The sequence below is a fragment of the Notolabrus celidotus genome, chromosome 10 (genome assembly GCF_009762535.1).
Source record: "Notolabrus celidotus isolate fNotCel1 chromosome 10, fNotCel1.pri, whole genome shotgun sequence".
NCBI classification, from domain to species: Eukaryota; Metazoa; Chordata; class Actinopteri; order Labriformes; family Labridae; genus Notolabrus; species Notolabrus celidotus.
The window spans coordinates 34292838-34311626 of NC_048281.1; the positions used below are offsets into that span (position 1 = coordinate 34292838).

An 18789-nucleotide genomic window follows, 5' to 3' on the forward strand; every position below is an offset into this window, starting at 1 on the left:
CAAAGTCATTGATTCCTTCTCTGCTCCCTTATCTTCTTTCCTACCGCCTCAGGTGTCTCCTTGCACCCTTCTTGCCTCCTCCTCATCATCAACCTTCTTTTTTAGAGCACAAACCAACTATTTGAAAGTTTTAATCTTAAATAAATAAATAACTAAATACGCTTTTGTTTTGAAAAGTAAAGTATGATGTCACTTCCTGCAGATGGTTCTTCAGTTATCACAGTTTTTACCTTGAGAGCTGTCAGAGCTGTGGGAGGGTAGGTCAGACCGGCCATGTTGGACGTCCGTCTGTACATCCTGGAGTCACACACACACACACACACACACACACACACACACAGATATAAATATCAGATCTCACACTCGGTGGTACAGACAGCTGTGTGCATATAAACACTCCATCCTCCACAGTTTGCGAGCAGGATGGAGTGTTCGTCGCCATGGTGACGGAGCTCTAAACACACACAGCGAGCGGTGCCGTCGCCGCCGCCGTCACGGTGCAGCAGATATTTTCTGATTTCATGCGTCATTAAGCGGCAGCAGATGAACTGATAGCGCTCTCATTTACACTCTAATGACATCGGACCTCATAGTTTCCCTCAGTGATCTCCGTCTCCATCTCTGCCCGCACGCTAACATCGTTACACGCCCAGTCCTCCACTTTAATCACATCTGAGGAGGACTCCACCCGGATGTTTTTTCTCACGTTACTCTCCAAGAAGTTGTTTTTCTTTCTTCAGGTGATCAAGACTAACGATAGAGACCAAAATAACTCATGATGGAGCCGAGTCTCCTCTGCAGCATCAGACTCCTCTCCTCAGGGTTCAGGCTTTGAAGCAGACCCAGCTGATCAAAGTTAACGGATCAGATCAAATCTTGAGAAGTCTCATTTCGACAAGGATGCCATCCTCAGCCTGCTGCACAAAGACACACCTCTCTCACCTTAACACACCTCCACAGAGTTTACTCAGCGGTGTGTTGTGAAGACATGAGATGCTTGAGTCAAGGTCACACGAGGAGTCAAAGGCATTCATGCTATTATCAGTAAGATCCCTGTTTGATAATCTGTGTTCTCATTTACAGACTCCAGACCAGGCTGTGTCTGAGGAGTCAGCATGGTGCAGCATCCTCTCTGCACGGTCTGCTCGTCTCATACAGCTGTCACAAAGAGAGGACTGAGATCCTCTCCTCTCCTGAGCAGTGACCCAACTCACGTCCTCCTCTCTGAGTTATGAGCTCTAATCAGCTCCCCCAATGCAAACTGAACCGCTTTACAAATTCATTAGTGCCAAATCAAATGTTAAATAATGACTCTCGAGGCTGAAGGGAATTTGCATTAAATTTGCATCATGGAGTTCTCGTCTTTATCATTCATTTATGTGTGTTTTTGGTGTGCGAGAGGTGCATTATGGGTAATTTGCATCATAAGTTGTTTGTGGTTTTCGTTGGTATTTGCTTCACTGTAAGAATAAGATTATTGATTCAGTGGAAGCAGCTTCATGCAGACAAAAACTAACCACTAGTAGTACAAACTTTCATATCATATCATATTGTATCATAACATACCTTAACAGATCATATCTCATTATGTCGTGTTGTTTGGTGTCGTGCCATGTCATGTTGTGACATAACATAATGTATATTCTTGTATCATACTGTGACAGATGTTATATTGTATCATGTAAATGCCCAATCAATATGGTGTGCATTTATTCCAAGCAAATTTTGATCACTCACTGACGTCCAATGATTCTTTGTTAAAGCAACAGCATTTGCACTTTTCAGGACTTCCAGTTTGTTTGTTTTTTATGATCATACAGGTCCTGTGTGTGTAAAACTGTTGTTACTCACAATTGTAAAGCATGACTGATCACAACATGCCAACCTGAGGACATCCCTTAAAGGGGACATATCACGCTTTTTTCATCAACATATATTGGTCTAAGAGGTCCCCAAAACATGTCTTTAAAGTTTATGCTCAAAAAAACACTTTGAAATCAGATTTTGGTCTACCTGAAAAACCCTCTTCTTCAGCCCTCGTCAGAACAGTCTGTTTTCTCTCTGACCACGCCCCCTCAGGAAGTGGGTGTGGCCTCGGCTCTCCAGCACGTTGATCTAATGTTTACATGTTGGCTGAATATACACGGCTGCTCACAGACCCCTATACTTCAACCCTCTGAATCTGATCCAGAATCTGATCCTGACGGAGAGGCGCCTGCAGCAGGACCTTTCTGAACCATTGGTCACAGATTTAGTGTTTCTTGTTGTTTTATTTGTCAGCATGTCGACGTGTGTCTTGGTACACAGCTACCAACATGTAGCTATGTGGCTATGCTAACTAGCGCTAGCACTTATCCATGATAAATAAAAATCATCCACTAGATCTTCAAATCTGCAGACGTGGGGAGTCAAACCGACCTCTGCCAGAAAGGCAGCGGGACCTTTCTGAAGGATTGGTCACAGATTCTCTGTTACTTGTTGTTTTATTTGTCAGTATGTAGACGTGTGTCTTGGTACACAGCTACAGCTACAGCTACGACATGTAGCTATGCTAACTAGCGCTAGCACTTTTCTATGGAAACTAAAAATCATCCACTAGATCTTCAAATCTGCAGACGTGGGGAGTAAAACCGACCTCTGTGTTTATTAAGACAGCCTACAACTAGCATGCCTCCCTCCTAAGCTCCTTGTTAGCACACATGTGTGCAGGGAATGAAAAACGGAGGAGGGGTTGAGTTGTATTTTATACAGTCTATGGGCTGAACAAGCTCCGAGCTCTGACTTCCTGTTACAGACCGGATGGCGTTGTGACGTATGAAAAACACTGAAAACTGAAACGGCTGGTTTCAGCACACATTTACAGAAAGGTGGAGAAATCAGAACAGGGGCAGAATGGATTCTTTTACTTTTCAGGGGGTTTGTAGACAGGGACACATATTTCAGGTAGAGAACCATTAAAAAGTCCATTTTGCATGATATGTCACCTTTAACCTGAGCCTCAGGTCTGTGGTGATTCTCACAGTCTGAAATAGAGTCCATCACTGACTTGTCTCATAGAGGAGATTAGAGGTATTCTTTTAGATCTTTATTTACCGCTCTACGAATATCCCAGCCTGCACTGCGTGGACGATGCTCCTGAATCTCGGCTTCTCCTCCGGACGGCGCTTGGCCACACCCATCTTTCTGCTGAAGGTACACGCCAGCCAGTCACGCACCTCGGTGGGCACCGACTCTGCCTGCAGGTCGCTGAGCTCGTCCTCGGTGTCCAACAGACGCCTGCAGACACAAACAAACACACACACACACACACACACACACACAGCGTCAGTCTCAGTGTGGACCAACAGAGACAAGGTTACCTTCCTGATGAGTCTCACCTGGTCTCATCCGTGTAAACAGAGTCCAACATGGCAGCGGCAAGCTCCAGGTTCCTGCGGAGCTCCTGCAGGTCCACCACGCCTCGGTCCATCTGCTCCAGGACCATCTTGAGCCTGAATATACACACACACACACACACACACACACACACACACACACATGGTTACTGGTGCATACATCAGAGGACACATAACTGAGCGACAGCAGGAGGGACAGTAAACAACATAAATCCTCAGATTCTCACAGATCTATGTTTTCAATCATGAACCTTCTTTCCTCTTCTGTCTCTCTATCCCTCTGTCCTTCTTTCTCATCTTTCCTTCCCTTTCTCCTTCACTTGCTCTTTAACCTTTCCTCCCCTTGCTGCCTCTTTCTCAAGCAGTCGTCCTCCTCCTTTCCTCGTTTCTTGTCCTTCTTCCAATCCCTATCTCCTTATTTCTCCTCTCCCTCTCCATTTTTCACTATTCCTTCTCCTGTCCTTCTCTACCTCCTCTTTCCTGTCCCCTCCTTTCCTTCTTTAGTTCTAAATCCCTTCGCACCTTCCTTCTTTCTTACCTCACCTCTTTTCCTACTTTTCAGTCTTCAACTTTCCTTTCCTGCCTCCTCCTTTCCTATCTATGTCCTTCTTTCCTCCTTTTAGATACTCCTTCACCTCTCCTGTTTCCTTCTCTTGCTTCCTTCCCTTCAATCTTTTCTCCTCTGCTTCCTTCTTTCCTCTTCTTGCTCCTACTTTTTGTCTCTCTAACTTCCCTCCTTCCCTTACTCCCCGGAAATCAATCCCTGTGACTCTCTCCAATTTTTCCCCCTTACCTCCTTTCCTTCTCATCTTTCCTTTCCTTTTCTTCCTCACTTGTTGCCTCTTTCTCAAGCAGTCCTCCTCCTCATTTCCTTCCCTATCTCCCTATTTTCTCCTCTCCCTCTCAGCTAACACTCTCCTTTCTCCTCCCCTCCTCTTTTCAGTCTCCATCTTTCCTTCTCACCTTCCTTCTTTCCTCCCTCATCTCTTTTTCTACTTTTCAGTTTTCCACTTTCCTTTCCTGTCTCCTCCTTTCCTATCTATGTCCTTCTTTCCATCTCTACTTCTTTCATCCTATTAGATACCCCACTCTCCTTCTCCTCTCCTGATTCCTTCGTTTGCTTCCTTCCCTTCAATCTTTTCCTCTCTCCCTCTCAGCTTACACTTCTTTCCTTCTCCAGTTCTAAATTCCTTCTCACCTTCCTTCTTTCTTACCTCACCTCTTTTCCTACTTTTCGGTCTTCCACTTTCCTCTCCTGCCTCCTCCTATTCATGTTGTTCTTTACTTCCTTCCTCCTTTAGATTCACCACTCTCCTTCCCCACCATCAAACTCCTCCTTCCTTCTTTTGCTTCCTTCAATTCAACCTTTTCTCCTCTGCCTCCTTCTGTCCATTTGATCCCTTTCTTCTTTACTTTTCCATCCTTTTCTGTCCTTTAAACTTTCCCCTTTTCATTTCTCACCTCCTCACATCCCTCAGAACCTTCCTTCTTTTCCTTCACTTCCACTTCCCTAACCTCTCTTTAGGTTACAAAGTCAAAACCTGCCCAAAACCACACAAACTGCAAAGATAAATGTTCCTTTTTCATGAAGGTAGAGGGAGAGTCCTCATTAGAACGTTCTTTATCGTGAATGCATGAAACAGGGGTAAGTTTTCGGCTCATGCTTTGCAGTAAAACAGCACATCCACTCGTTCCTGAAATGAAATCTCTTCAGTTCATGCTGTTTTCAGTCCCATCAGCCTGCAGAGACCCGTCCTCTCCTGAGTGGATCTGCAGGAAACACTTTGTACCAGCTGTTATCTTCCTCTTATCACGCTGCGCTGCCTCGGCTCAGTGTTTCCTGATTTCAATCAGACAATCACAGCCTTGAACTCGCCCACCCAAAACTATTTTTACCGCCCACTTGAATAAAGAGTGGTCCGATTCTGGCAGCGCTGTCTGAGCTGCTGCAGGTACACAGGAAACAACTTTTTTTATACAATTTAAGCTTCTTAGTCTGCTGAAACAGACGATGCTGGAGTTCAAATCCTGCAGGACTTTAAAGATCGATACCTGGAGCACTTCCTTAAAAAGATTTACAGCTTTCTGACTTTGCATCGTTTGTGTATTTGGAGCTCTTTGCTGTTGATACAGTTGTTTTGACTTTTTTATTTAGTAGCCCATTTTTCATTTTACCACTGTTGCATTTGTTTTTTTACTTTTAGGATTAAGTTGCAGCCATCACAGTCTGTTTCTCTGCTGCTGGCTGAAGCAATCCTCTTTAACAACTCTAAACCTTTTTGTATCTGTTAGTCTTTAAAAAGTAAGATCTGTTAAAATATGCCTCTCTTATCCTTTAGCATTTCTCCTCAGGAGCAGAGTTACTCTTCAGATATCCTCTCTGCAGACTCCACACACCTGCAACCTGACAGAAGGAAAGACTGTTTTTCATACTTTGCCCCCACACAGCTGCTGCCCTGTTCTCACCACACAACCAGAACATGAAAAACCTGCTTCCTACAGATGGTCACATGACACCCTGCGTCCTGTCAATCATCCAACACCCACAGAGAGCAATGGGAGTCTCCTGTGGGTAGTGAAAACGTTGCCTGATAGACCTCGGTATAAATTCCTATCCTTATAAACTCAGTGAGCCTCAGTCAGGAAGGCAGTTCATCTCAGAACTACTTTATATGAACCATTTAATCTGTATTATAATAACTTTATTTATATAGCAGCTTTAAAAACAAATGTTACAAAGTGCTTTGACAAACAAAACATGGTTCGAATAACAGAGTAAACCTTCTGACAGACAGGGAGGAGGAATTTTTAACAATGCAAAATAACAGAATCCAACATGAGGTTAAAAAGAATACACATAAATTAAACAGAAGGAAGTGGTGTGACAGTAGACCAATACATTATTGTTGAGAGGGTTTTCAAGGATAAATAAATAAATAAATAAATAAATAAGAGCATTAAAAGGACAATAAAAGAGGGTTTTCAAGGATAAATAAAATAAATAAAAAATAAAAATGATAAAAAAGGATAAGTAAATAAGAGCATTAAAGGGCCACTAAGAGGTTTTTCTAGGATAAATAAATAAATAAATAAATAAATAAAAAAGGATAAGTAAATAAAAGTATTAAAGGGACAATACGAGTTTTTTTCAAGGATAAATAAAATAAATAAATAAATAAATAAATAGAAATGGATAAGTAAATAAATAAGGGCATGAAAAGGACAATAAAGGAGGTTTTCAGAATGAGAGGACGAATGAGACGACAACATCACATCCAGAAAATTAGAAGAAGTGAAAAGGATAAATTAGGAACATTAGAATAAAAAATAAAAAACTAACTAATTAAAATAAATTAAAACAATAAATTATCAAACAATAAAGAATGCTGTCCTCATAATCTGAAAACCTCTTTTATTGTCCCTTTAATGCTTTTATTTATTTATCCATTTTTATTCATTTATTTTATTTATTTATTTATCCTTGAAAAACCTCTCAAAAATGATTTACATGTCTATTGTCCAACACTTTATTCTGTTTATTTTACGTTTATTCCTTCTAACCTCTTGCGTTGTATTTTGTTTTGCATTGTTAAAATTCCTCCTCCCTGTCTAAATGTTTACTTTGTTATTTGAACCATGCTTTGTTTGTCAAAGCACTTTGTAAACATTTGTTTTTAAAGCTGCTATATAAATAAAGTAAGTATTATTGTTATTATTATTATTATTAGATAAAATAATCAAATCAAATTCTAAAGTATTAATTGTAGACTTGTGTCTTGATTTGAATGTGAGAAAACTTTAACTTTAACCCACTTAAAGACCCTTTAATTACCAGTTCATACCGCTGAAGTGATCCAAAGTGAAGCCTCTGGGAACCTACTACTTACAGTGAAGCTGAGACTCCCCAGAAACACATGATCAGGCGCTCCTCTGGGGGATGTAATGAACCCAGAAGTGATGGTGTTTATTTTGCAGACATATCTAAAGGCTGATTTTATCTTCTCTTTTGATCTGAACACACGGTCGCCTCTCAAGAAGCTAATTGGACAGTAAACAATGCGGCACACGTTCGCATACCGCCCTTAAAGTCAACCTTTGTTCCCAGAGTCACACACCGACATTAAAAGTCCCCCCGTGGGGTCCCAGGTTATAAACAACAGAGGGAAAAGTTGCAGGGCTGTAAAAATGAATTATGGATTTAATCTTTTGTTGCTGGGAGAGGCTGAGTGGGTGTGAAGATGCAACCTGTTACCCTAAAGACAGCTCGTAAAACGTCCTGCACCTGTCCTGCACCTGTCCCGCACCTGTCCCACAGTCCTGGTCGGATGAGGGGATGAGTAAACAGATGGATATCTGATGGATGAATGAACCAAAGGATGGATTGTGTGTCTCTCTCTGTGTTTTTACAGATCTCAGGATGGAGGGAGGGTTTTGATGGTTCTGAATGTTTACAACAGAGGAGACATAAAGACTCCACTGCGGCTAAGCATCGTGCCGTTGCCATGGCACTAGAAACACCTCCTTGTAAACTGGATGGAATCTGTTTCAGTTGCCATGGTTACAGCTGGAGTCAGAAAAGGAGGGAAGGAGCGAACACAAAGTTCGAGACTGAGGACACTGAAGCGTTTTTTAATGTTCCTCGAAAAAACAGGAATTAATTTAATTATCACAAGATGCAGAAAACATGGAACGGGATGGGATGGGATGGAATGGATTAGAATGGGGTTGAATGGATTGGGATACAATTAACTGGAATGGAACGTAATGGAATAAGATGTGTGTTCATTGCTCCAAGCAAAAAGGCACAAATAATTTAAAATTGCTGGTACAATTTAAAGAAAATACTTCATCCTGATGGTCTATTACCACTCTTTAAAATTACATTTTTAATAACTCTTTACATATTGCAGTAATTTTGCTCTTTCTTATTTTTGCACATTTCACTGTGAGGTAGTTAATGGGTTGTGGAAGTGATAGTTTCAGTTGTAGTTGCAGTTTAAACTAACAGAACTGTTCATTAATCATCCTAAAGCATCCACATGTGATATTTCTAAGTGTTGCATATTTCTCTTGAACATATTTGTTTATGTTTGCAGACCTGGAGGAGCTGCTCTCTCTTCACTGAACTGACAGGTTAAAAAAAAAGTGGTGTTTTTAAGGACGGAAGAAGTTCTCAAAGAGTCTACAAAAATAAAAATATACTCTGTTACAGAGTAAAAGTCCCATCCAGACCGGTCCTAACAAAGACCACGATCAAGGACAGGGTGGATCATATCTGTACCTGGTACCAGATCACCGTCAGCCTAAGATCAATGATCCACTTTGAAGTTGTATCATCTGATCTGTGCTTTATGGACACATACAGGAGATTGGGGGCCATTTATAAAAGACAGTTAGGTTGGTTCAGGCATCTGACTAGGACACTTCCTGGACGCCTCTCTTTAAAAGTTTTCATGACATGTTCACCTGGAAGGCGACCACAGGGTAGATCCAGAACAGCTGGAGGGATAATATATTCGGTCTGTAATGGGAACGCCTTGGAATATGCTGCTGGGAAGAGGGATGTTTGGGGAAACTTGCTTGGACTACTGCCACCATGATTTAGCTCCAACTTGGATAAGCAGAAGAAAAGGGATGGATGGATGGATGGATGGATGGATGGATGGATGGATGGATGGATGGATGGATGAGTTGTCTCTCTAATGTTTGTTTTTGTTCTAATTTCTCATAATTTGTGAAGCACTTTGGGACCTTAATGTGTTTTTGGGGAACATCTGTCAAACACACATCTCATAGATTCAGGCCAAATTAAAAAACATCTGCAAGAAGAAGAAGATAAACCCGGACACTTAATCAAGAAATATATGAAACCTCAACATTTAATTACTGAGTGTGTGTGAGCTTATCTTCTTTTTCTTGCTAATGTGGATTTTTTTGTACATTTACCTCTTTTAAGTTTTTAAACTAAGTTACAAACACGACCCCACCAAGGCTAGACCAGTTAGGGACCAAGTCCTGCACCCACTCAGGAGGAATCACACGTGTCAGTAGTTTATATTAGAGTAAGCCTCCAGAAACCGTGTGTTGGTCCATGTAGAATCCCCAAGAGAGACCTCAGTAAATAAATGTGTGTGTTTGTGTAAGTGTGTGTGATTCTTACCTCTGTGAAGTACTTTTATATTTCTGCCTGTAAAGAAAAGAAAAACAGAAGTCAGTGAAATGCACCGATCACATCACGCTCAAGCTCAAGTTGTTGTTTCAAATAGAAACATGTAGATGTGCAGGAACACACAGCACTCTGCAGCTTCCTTATTGGAGCTGTGATGTTTCATGTGTCATTGTTATGCACAAATTGTCCATTCACTCTACACTTTGCACGATCTCTTTACTCTGGGCTGAGAGCTTTCCACACACAGAGTGTTTTTTCCTTAAGTGAGAAATTATGATGGATTCAGACGCTCCTCCTCCGGGGTTGTTTCAGCCCGGTGTGGACCTCTAACAATAAGAAAGTAAATACACTGTAAACAAACAAACAGTAAGAGCATCCATCACGGTCTGGACTCTGCGGTACAGGAGTCTGACCGATGAAGAGGTCTCTTTGGATCTAAATATGTACAGGAGGAATAACGCAGCAGCAGCCCTGGGATGTGACCCTGGAGGCTGATCACTGCTCTGACACGTCTTGGCTTTGAAACCTGCCAGCAGGAAGCTGTTATTTCATGCTCCAGCAGTAATTGCACCCCGGCCTGCGTGGGCGGAGCGGCTCTGAATTACAAAGAGGGGGACAGCAGGGACAGCAGAGAGCACCGGGCTGCTGCTGCAGAAACAAGACCAATAACCTGATGCAGCAGGGAGAAAGGTGAGGACGGGGACAGGCGAGGAAATAGATAGAGGTGAGGACAGACACATGTAAGGACAGAGAAAGAGATGAAAAGAGAACCATGGCACAGGTGAGGTCAGGGACAGAGACAGGTGGTGACAGTAACAGTGATAGGTGAGGACAAAGACAGGTGAGGACAAAGACAAGTGAGACAGAGTCAAAGACATATGAGATCAGAGACATACTCTAAATGAGGTCAGAGACTGGTGAGGACACAGGCAGGTTTTAACAGGGACAGAGTGGAGGACAGAGATACGGATAATGACAGAGACAGGAGGGGACAGGGAGAGAGTCAGGTGAGAACCAAGACAGGTGGGGGGAAAGATAGAGGTGAGGACACAGAAAGGTGAAGAAAGAGTACATTTGAGGACAGACTAAGAGAGATGAGATCAGAGATACAGTTGAGGACAGAGATAGAGACAAATGAGGTCAGAGACTCAGGTGAGGTGAGCAGCAGGTGAGAACAGAGACAGATGTAGGGACCAAGATAGAGACAAATGAGGTCAGGGACTCAGGTGAGGTCAGGGACAGTTGAGGACAGAGACAGGTGAGGACAGAGGCAGGTTAGGACAGAGACAGTTGAGGACAGTTACAGGTGAGGATAGAGACAGGTGAGGACAGAGATAGGTGAGGACAGAGACAGGTGAGGACAGAGACAGGTGAGGACAGAGACAGGTGAGGACAGGGACAGGTGAGGATAGAGACAGGTAAGGACAGAGACAGGTGAGAACAGAGACAGGTGAGGATAGAGACAGTTGAGAACAAAGACAGGTGAGGATAGAGGCAGGTGAGGACAGAGACAGGTGAGGACAGGGACAGGTGAGGATAGAGACAGGTAAGGACAGAGGCAGGTGAGGATAGAGACAGGTGAGGACAGAGGCAGGTTAGGACAGAGACAGTTGAGGACAGTTACAGGTGAGGATAGAGACAGGTGAGGACAGAGATAGGTGAGGACAGAGACAGGTGAGGACAGAGACAGGTGAGGACAGAGACAGGTGAGGACAGGGACAGGTGAGGATAGAGACAGGTAAGGACAGAGACAGGTGAGAACAGAGACAGGTGAGGATAGAGACAGTTGAGAACAAAGACAGGTGAGGATAGAGGCAGGTGAGGACAGAGACAGGTGAGGACAGAGGCAGGTGAGGACAGAGACAGGTGAGGACAGAGGCAGGTTAGGACAGAGACAGTTGAGGACAGTTACAGGTGAGGATAGAGACAGGTGAGGACAGAGGCAGGTTAGGACAGAGACAGTTGAGGACAGTTACAGGTGAGGATAGAGACAGGTGAGGACAGAGATAGGTGAGGACAGAGACAGGTGAGGACAGAGACAGGTGAGGACAGAGACAGGTGAGGACAGGGACAGGTGAGGATAGAGACAGGTAAGGACAGAGACAGGTGAGAACAGAGACAGGTGAGGATAGAGACTGTTGAGAACAAAGACAGGTGAGGATAGAGGCAGGTGAGGACAGAGACAGGTGAGGACAGGGACAGGTGAGGATAGAGACAGGTAAGGACAGAGGCAGGTGAGGATAGAGACAGGTGAGGACAGAGACAGTTGAGGACAGTTACAGGTGAGGATAGAGACAGGTGAGGACAGAGACAGGTGAGGACAGGGACAGGTGAGGATAGAGACAGGTAAGGACAGAGGCAGGTGAGGATAGAGACAGGTGAGGACAGAGACAGGTGAGGATAGAGACAGGTGAGAACAGAGACAGGTGAGGACAGGGACAGGTGAGGACAGAGGCAGGTGAGGACAGAGGCAGGTGAGGATAGAGACAGCTGAGAACAGAGACAGGTGAGGATAGAGACAGCTGAGAACAGAGACAGGTGAGGATAGAGACAGTTGAGAACAAAGACAGGTGAGGATAGAGGCAGGTGAGGATAGAGACAGGTGAGGACAGAGACAGGTGAGGATAGAGACAGGTGAGAACAGAGGCAGGTGAGGACAGAGACAGGTGAGGACAGGGACAGGTGAGGACAGAGACAGGTGAGGATAGAGACAGGTGAGGACAGAGACAGGTGAGGATAGAGACAGGTGAGGACAGGGACAGGTGAGGACAGAGACAGGTGAGGACAGGGACAGGTGAGGATAGAGACAGGTAAGGACAGAGACAGGTGAGAACAGAGACAGGTGAGGATAGAGACTGTTGAGAACAAAGACAGGTGAGGATAGAGGCAGGTGAGGACAGAGACAGGTGAGGACAGGGACAGGTGAGGATAGAGACAGGTAAGGACAGAGGCAGGTGAGGACAGAGACAGGTGAGGACAGGGACAGGTGAGGACAGAGACAGGTGAGGATAGAGACAGGTGAGGACAGAGACAGGTGAGGATAGAGACAGGTGAGGACAGGGACAGGTGAGGACAGGGAAAGGTGAGGACAGGGACAGGTGAGGATAGAGACAGAAATAGCTGAGGACAGAGATAGTTTATGAGGAGTGAGTCACCACTCTGTCTGATTTCTCTGAGCAGAAGCTTCACTGAAACTTCTTCTTCTTCTTCTTCTTTTTCTTCTTCTTCTTCTTCTTCTTCTTTTTCTTCTTCTTCTTCTTCTTCTTCTTTTTCTGTTTCTTCTTCTTCTTCTTCTTCTTCTTCTTCTTCTTCTTCTTCCTCTTCTGTTTCTTCTTCTGTTTCTTCTTCTTCTTCTTCTTCTTCTTCCTGTCCTCCAGCTGTTTCCTTCTCTCACCTTGAACATTTTATTTCTAACATTTGAAACATAATGAGCGAGTCGAGTATCTTTTTATTGAAGCATGCATTATTGTCTCTGTGTGAGTCTGTTGATGTGATGCTCCACCGCGGGGTGCGTTTCACACTTTTTTAGCGGTAAACTCCATCTACACCGCCTACACCGACACCACCCGCCCTGCAGCGGCTCTGATAATGAACCGACTGCAAAAAAAGCACCATAAAAATATAAATTCATGTAAATATCTCCTTTGTTCTGGACTGACACTTTAGCACATACATATTTATGAAAATGCGATGTCAAGGAAAAATCTGTTTTTATATTTTCACACATCTGAGTGGAGGAATTTGATGTTTTTTACTGAGATTACTGAGCTGGACGGACAAGTTTTAGTGCAGGAAGTTTGTGTTTATTGCTTTCCACAAGTTCCAGTCGTCTTCATTTTAATATTTCACCTGAATGGACATCCAAAAGTGATTTCCTGTCGTACTTATTGAATCGCTTCAACCGGTTTCAGTCCCATTTTACGCCTCACAAACCAGCCTGATGAACTCCTCACACATGCAACCATTTCTCTGTTTTTCCTTCTTTGTTTGTGTCTTTATTTTTCATCAGTCTCCCTCCAAAAAGCACAAACTGAGACTGAAAGTGGAACAACAAACAGAAAGACAGGAATCAGAGAAAAGACAGGAGGTTAGAAATGAATTAATAAAGTAGTAAAAATACAAAAAAAATAAAAAGAGCCGTCCTGTTCTTTCTCTGTCCTTTTCTCCTCTGCGGAGAGTTTTTACTGCATCGAAATGCTCTCCTGTTACCATGGTAACAAGGAGGATGACAAAAAAAAAAAAGAAGAATAAAATAAAGGAATAAAAATCTGAGCGCACGCGTTTGTTTTCCCTCCAACCTCAGACGGACCTGTTTTTGTTTCATCTGGATCTGAGAATTAATGCGTTCAATCTGGACATAAGAGGACTCGAGTGGTTCAAGGAGCGCTGGCACAGATGACCTACACACACACACACACACACACACACACACACACACACACAGTAACATCATGAAGCAGCTGATTGTGTGATAGGAATGATGTTAGCCCTCATAATGTGTCCTTGATTGTTTTTCGGGGTTGAAAGGTCAGAGTGATAAAGCTGAAGCTGTTTTTGAAGCGGCTCATCTTCTCGGTGTTATTTTCACTTTTGTATCCACCCTGTTCATTACTGAAGTCATTACAGCAACATTAATGAGGTGGTGTGAAGCTTTACAGATTTTTCAACCAAATATTAAGTTAAATGTTGGAAATCAACACTAAATATGAGCAATGTTTCAAATTGTGAGGTATATCAGACAAGAATTACACGAGAGCGAGGCGTCGTTGGCCTAGCGGTTTTAAGCATGCGCCCCATGTACAGAGGCTAGCGGTCCCTGATTTGACACCTAGCCTCGACCATTTGCTGCATGTCTCCCTTCACTCTCTGCTCCCCATGTTTCCTGTTTCTCTTCAGCTGTCCTATCAATAGACTGTATAAATAATGGACGTAGTATCCGTGACATCACCCATCTGTTCCTGAGCGCTGTTTTGAAGCCGAACGTCGACGGCGGCAGCCATATTGGAAATGCTGAACCAAAAGAGTGTGAGGTAAAGAGGCGGAGTTTGAGCCTCCTAGCCAACAGCTATGTGTTCCTGCCTGTCAGTCATGTCGGTCATGTCCTTATTTGGGCAAAGACTTGGAATCTTAATATCTTATGAACTGTTGCGTTGGAAAAAAGTTCACCCCCCGTTAGGGGTGACCCCAAATAGTGGAATATTGGACGATTGGTTCAAACGAGTCTTAGTCGACTGCCAATCTCATAGTCGAATATTTGCATATGAAACGTGGATCATTCCATTCAAACCATGGGGGTGCTCAATGTCTAATTTTACATTATTATCCTGGTTCCTGTAAAAATAGTTTCTCATATATCCTGTATTTATATAAATATAAACTTATTTAATGTAATTCTGAGAACAGCTCTTGAAGTGTTAAATCTCCTTAAAGTGGTAATTAAATCTCCCCTGGTAATTAAAGGTGGACTCTCCCATTCAGCGGGACCTGTGGAGCAGACGTACCTCAGCTGGTCTTTAAATCTTTCTACGTTCATGGCAGCTCAAAATGTCAGGAAATAAAACTTCAGTTGATCCTAAAAACTAGTGATGAAGATGAGGAGCAGCTTCATGAAGAGGGCTGTGAGATCAAGGATTACCGGACCACACAAAAACTGTACGGGGCCAAAAGAACCAGGAGGGATACCCAAAGCTGTCTGAAGCCTCAAAAACAATCCACAGCATCCCATCCACCTCCACACCATCAGAGAGGATATTCTCAAAGACAGGATTTACAGTCAACAGAGACAGGAGCGCACTTCTGCCCGTACACACGATGGTTTTCCTCACGTACAGTTTGAAAAGACTCAAGCGGACAAAGACGCGATGAAAGACTGTTTTAAAAGGTTCTGTTAAGAGATTTAAAAACCCTTTAGCTGGTTCAGGTTTGATTTTGAACATTATACAAATGTTTAGTCTTAAGTTGGACAAACTACCCTCTGCAGTGCTGCTCTGTTTTTGCAATATAGATTTAAAAAATCTAAGTTTCATACTTATAATATTCTGTTGTCCCTTTTACTTTAAGCTATGAGTCTCTTAATTGTAAAGGGTTATGTGTAATATTGTCATGCGGTCACCATCATGCAGACTTTGGGTCAATAAGGAAAAACAACAAACATTCCACTATTCATCCACTATGGGCAAAATCTGATGAATCAGATTCCACTAAGCAAATCCTTAGTCGGGCTCACCCCTACCCCCCTACAGTGTGTGCCAATAGAGAAATTAGCTATGTAGAGCCAAGCTGCTTTTTGAACCAGGCTGTAAACATGTTTATTTCTGCTGTAAAGATCGTCTTCTTTGAATGGGTGTGTATGTGGTTTCCTGTGTTTCTGCAGCCAGCCTCTAGTGGACGCTTGATGAATTGCAGTTTATAACACTTCCGCATGGGCTTCATATTTTGAGACCAGAGGTTGCCACTTGGTCCTATCCAATAAATGGCAAATGGACTTGTACTTCTATATCTCTTTTCTTTTCTTTCTGAGCACTCTAAGCTCTTTCACACTGCTCATCACATTCACCCATTCACACCACATTCACTCACTGATGGTAGAGGCTGCTATAGTAAGGGACCATCAGTATTAGCTAATCTCATTCGTACACATTCACACACCGCTGAACAACAGCAGGAGCAATTTAGAAGAAGAAGAAACACACTTTATTAATCCCCAGGGGGGAAATTAAATGTTTCCACTTGTGTTTTTTTGGTCATGCTACACACACAGTTTGGTATATATATATATACATACAAGTTTATGAGGATGTTTGTGAGGATGCTGCCAACAACCAGCGCACCCCGAGCAGTTGGAGGTTCGGTGCCTTGCTCAAGGGCACCTCGGCAGTGCCCAGGCAAGGGAACCAGCACCTCTCCAGCCACCAGTCCACTTTGGGGTTCAGTGCCTTGCCAAAGGACACTTCGGCATGTGACTGCTGGAGAAGGGATCGAACCGCCAACCTTCCAATTGATAGACTCTCAATGAGCCACAGCTCAAAAATACCCCAAACATATAACTTTAAGAATTACACGAGAGAGACATGAGATTATCCTTACAAAGAGCAGAATAAACACAACACCTCCCAAACTAAAAAAGACCCTGAGGGTTCTGTTCTCTGCTGCTGCATATATTTTTTGTCCCTGTCTGAACTTTCAGGGTCAGATTTGAGGTCAAAAACTTGTGGCCATATTTCATAAATTGTCATTTAAATAGAGAAACATGGTGTTATAGCTAGGGATGCACCGATCCCACTTTTTAGGTCCTGATCCTGATATCGATATCGATACCTGGGCTTTGGTATCTGCGGATACCGATACTAGCCGATCAGATCCTGGTATTGATTTAACAATCTCTATTCCTTAATGAGGGGATTGAATCATGGTTTGGCAACTTCAGGCTTTTCTGACTTCATGGTGAGCTGTATCTGGGTTCCAAGTGCTAAACCAGAGACCGGAATCCCTTCCTTTCAAGGATCCGGAACAATCAAATCCAACAACTTGTCCATGTTTTCACCCTTTGAATCCATTATTAGAAGGTTTCTTGCTTTTTTGCAGTAGGCTACAGCTCCATCATGCTCCACCGGGGTAAAAATGCACAGACCGTCCGGCGCTGATGAATTAGGAGACGCACATGGCTGTTGTAAAGACAGTAAAGCATAGAACTGAGATGAAGAGATCTGCCATATGGATCAGCATTATGGATCGGCCCCTTGTCATATCCGATCTAGCTTTTTGAGTCCGATCGAGCCGATATCCGATACCAAGATCGGATCGGTGCATCCCTAGTTATAGTATGGCAACAGTGGAGGAGGCTTCTGGAGTGCTGAGGGGGCGGAGTTTCAGTCCAGTTACATGTTTCAAACTAAGTCAGAAAGTTGTTAAGACATTAGCTCCTGTTGTTCTGTTGTTGTTAGCATTGTTAAATAATAAGAGGTGATAGTTTGTGCATGAAAGCAGACAGAACCTGCACAACACCATCCCTGTGGACAAAGAAGACTGTGTGAAATAAAAACACAGCTACCTCTGCTTCTCAATCTTTCCCTGACCCGTCAGTCTGAAGTCTGGAGGCGTTCTTCTGTTAGCTCGACAGAAATCCTCTGAAGCCACAGAAAAGAAATCCAACAACGTTTTCAAAGACTGAAAAAAAGTTCCGGTAATGGATTTCTCCCCTGAGGTTACATAAGACTTTAGTCAGGTTCAGCTTCTGCACTCTTATTTCTGCACCTTCAGTGTTCCTCTCTTTGAATCACCGCTGACAGTTCACACGTTTACTCACCAGTGTTTAAATCTGGATTCAGCTAAATTAAAGGTGACATATCATGCAAAATTGACTTTTTAATGGTTCTTTACCTGAAATATGTGTCCCTGGCATGTCTACAAACCCCCCAAGAATGAAAAAAATCCATTCTGCCCCTGTTCTGATTTCTCCACCTTTCTGTAAATGTGTGTGAAACGAGCCGTTTCAGACTTCCGTGTTTTTGTTACGTAACAACAATATCCGGTCTGTCACGGAGTCAGAGCTCGGAGCTTGTTCAGCCCATAGACTGTATAAAATAATACTGAATCCCTCCTCCGTTTTTCATTCCCTGCACAAATGTGTGCTAACAAGGAGCTTAGGAGGGAGGCATGCTAGTTGTAGGCTTTCTTAATAAACGCAAAGGTCGGTTTTACTCCCCACGTCTGCAGATTTGAAGATATAGTGGATGATTTTTATTTGTCATTGATAAGTGCTAGCGCTAATTAGCATAGCCACATAGCTATATGTTCATAGCTGTAGCTGTAGCTGTAGCTGTAGCTGTAGCTGTGTACCAAGACACACGTCGACATACTGACAAATAAAACAACAAGAAACACTAAATCTGTGACCAATCCTTCATAAAAGGTCCTGCTGCCTTTCTGGCAGAGGTCGGTTTTACTCCCCACGTCTGCAGATTTGAAGATCTAGTGGATGATTTTTATTTGTCATGGATAAGTGCTAGCGCTAGTTAGCATAGCCACATAGCTACATGTTCGTAGCTGTGTACCAAGACACACGTCGACATACTGACAAATAAAACAACAAGAAACACTAAATCTGTGACCAATCCTTCATAAAAGGTCCTGCTGCCTTTCTGGCAGAGGTCGGTTTTACTCCCCACGTCTGCAGATTTGAAGATCTAGTGGATGATTTTTATTTGTCATGGATAAGTGCTAGCG

At 43.2% G+C, this 18789-nt stretch overlaps 1 protein-coding gene across 2 annotated transcripts in view; it reads right to left on the minus strand.

Annotated features, from left to right (window-relative positions):
• Positions 1 to 18789, minus strand: part of pde1a (phosphodiesterase 1A, calmodulin-dependent) — a 56087-nt gene that overhangs the window by 15773 nt on the left and 21525 nt on the right. For both annotated transcript variants that reach the window (XM_034693117.1, XM_034693116.1), the window contains exons 4-7: positions 9556 to 9582; positions 3378 to 3491; positions 3094 to 3276; positions 231 to 297 (exon numbers count right to left, since the gene is read on the minus strand). In XM_034693117.1, coding sequence (XP_034549008.1) covers positions 231 to 297; positions 3094 to 3276; positions 3378 to 3491; positions 9556 to 9582 — 391 coding nt within the window. The remainder of the gene's footprint in view (positions 1 to 230; positions 298 to 3093; positions 3277 to 3377; positions 3492 to 9555; positions 9583 to 18789) is intronic.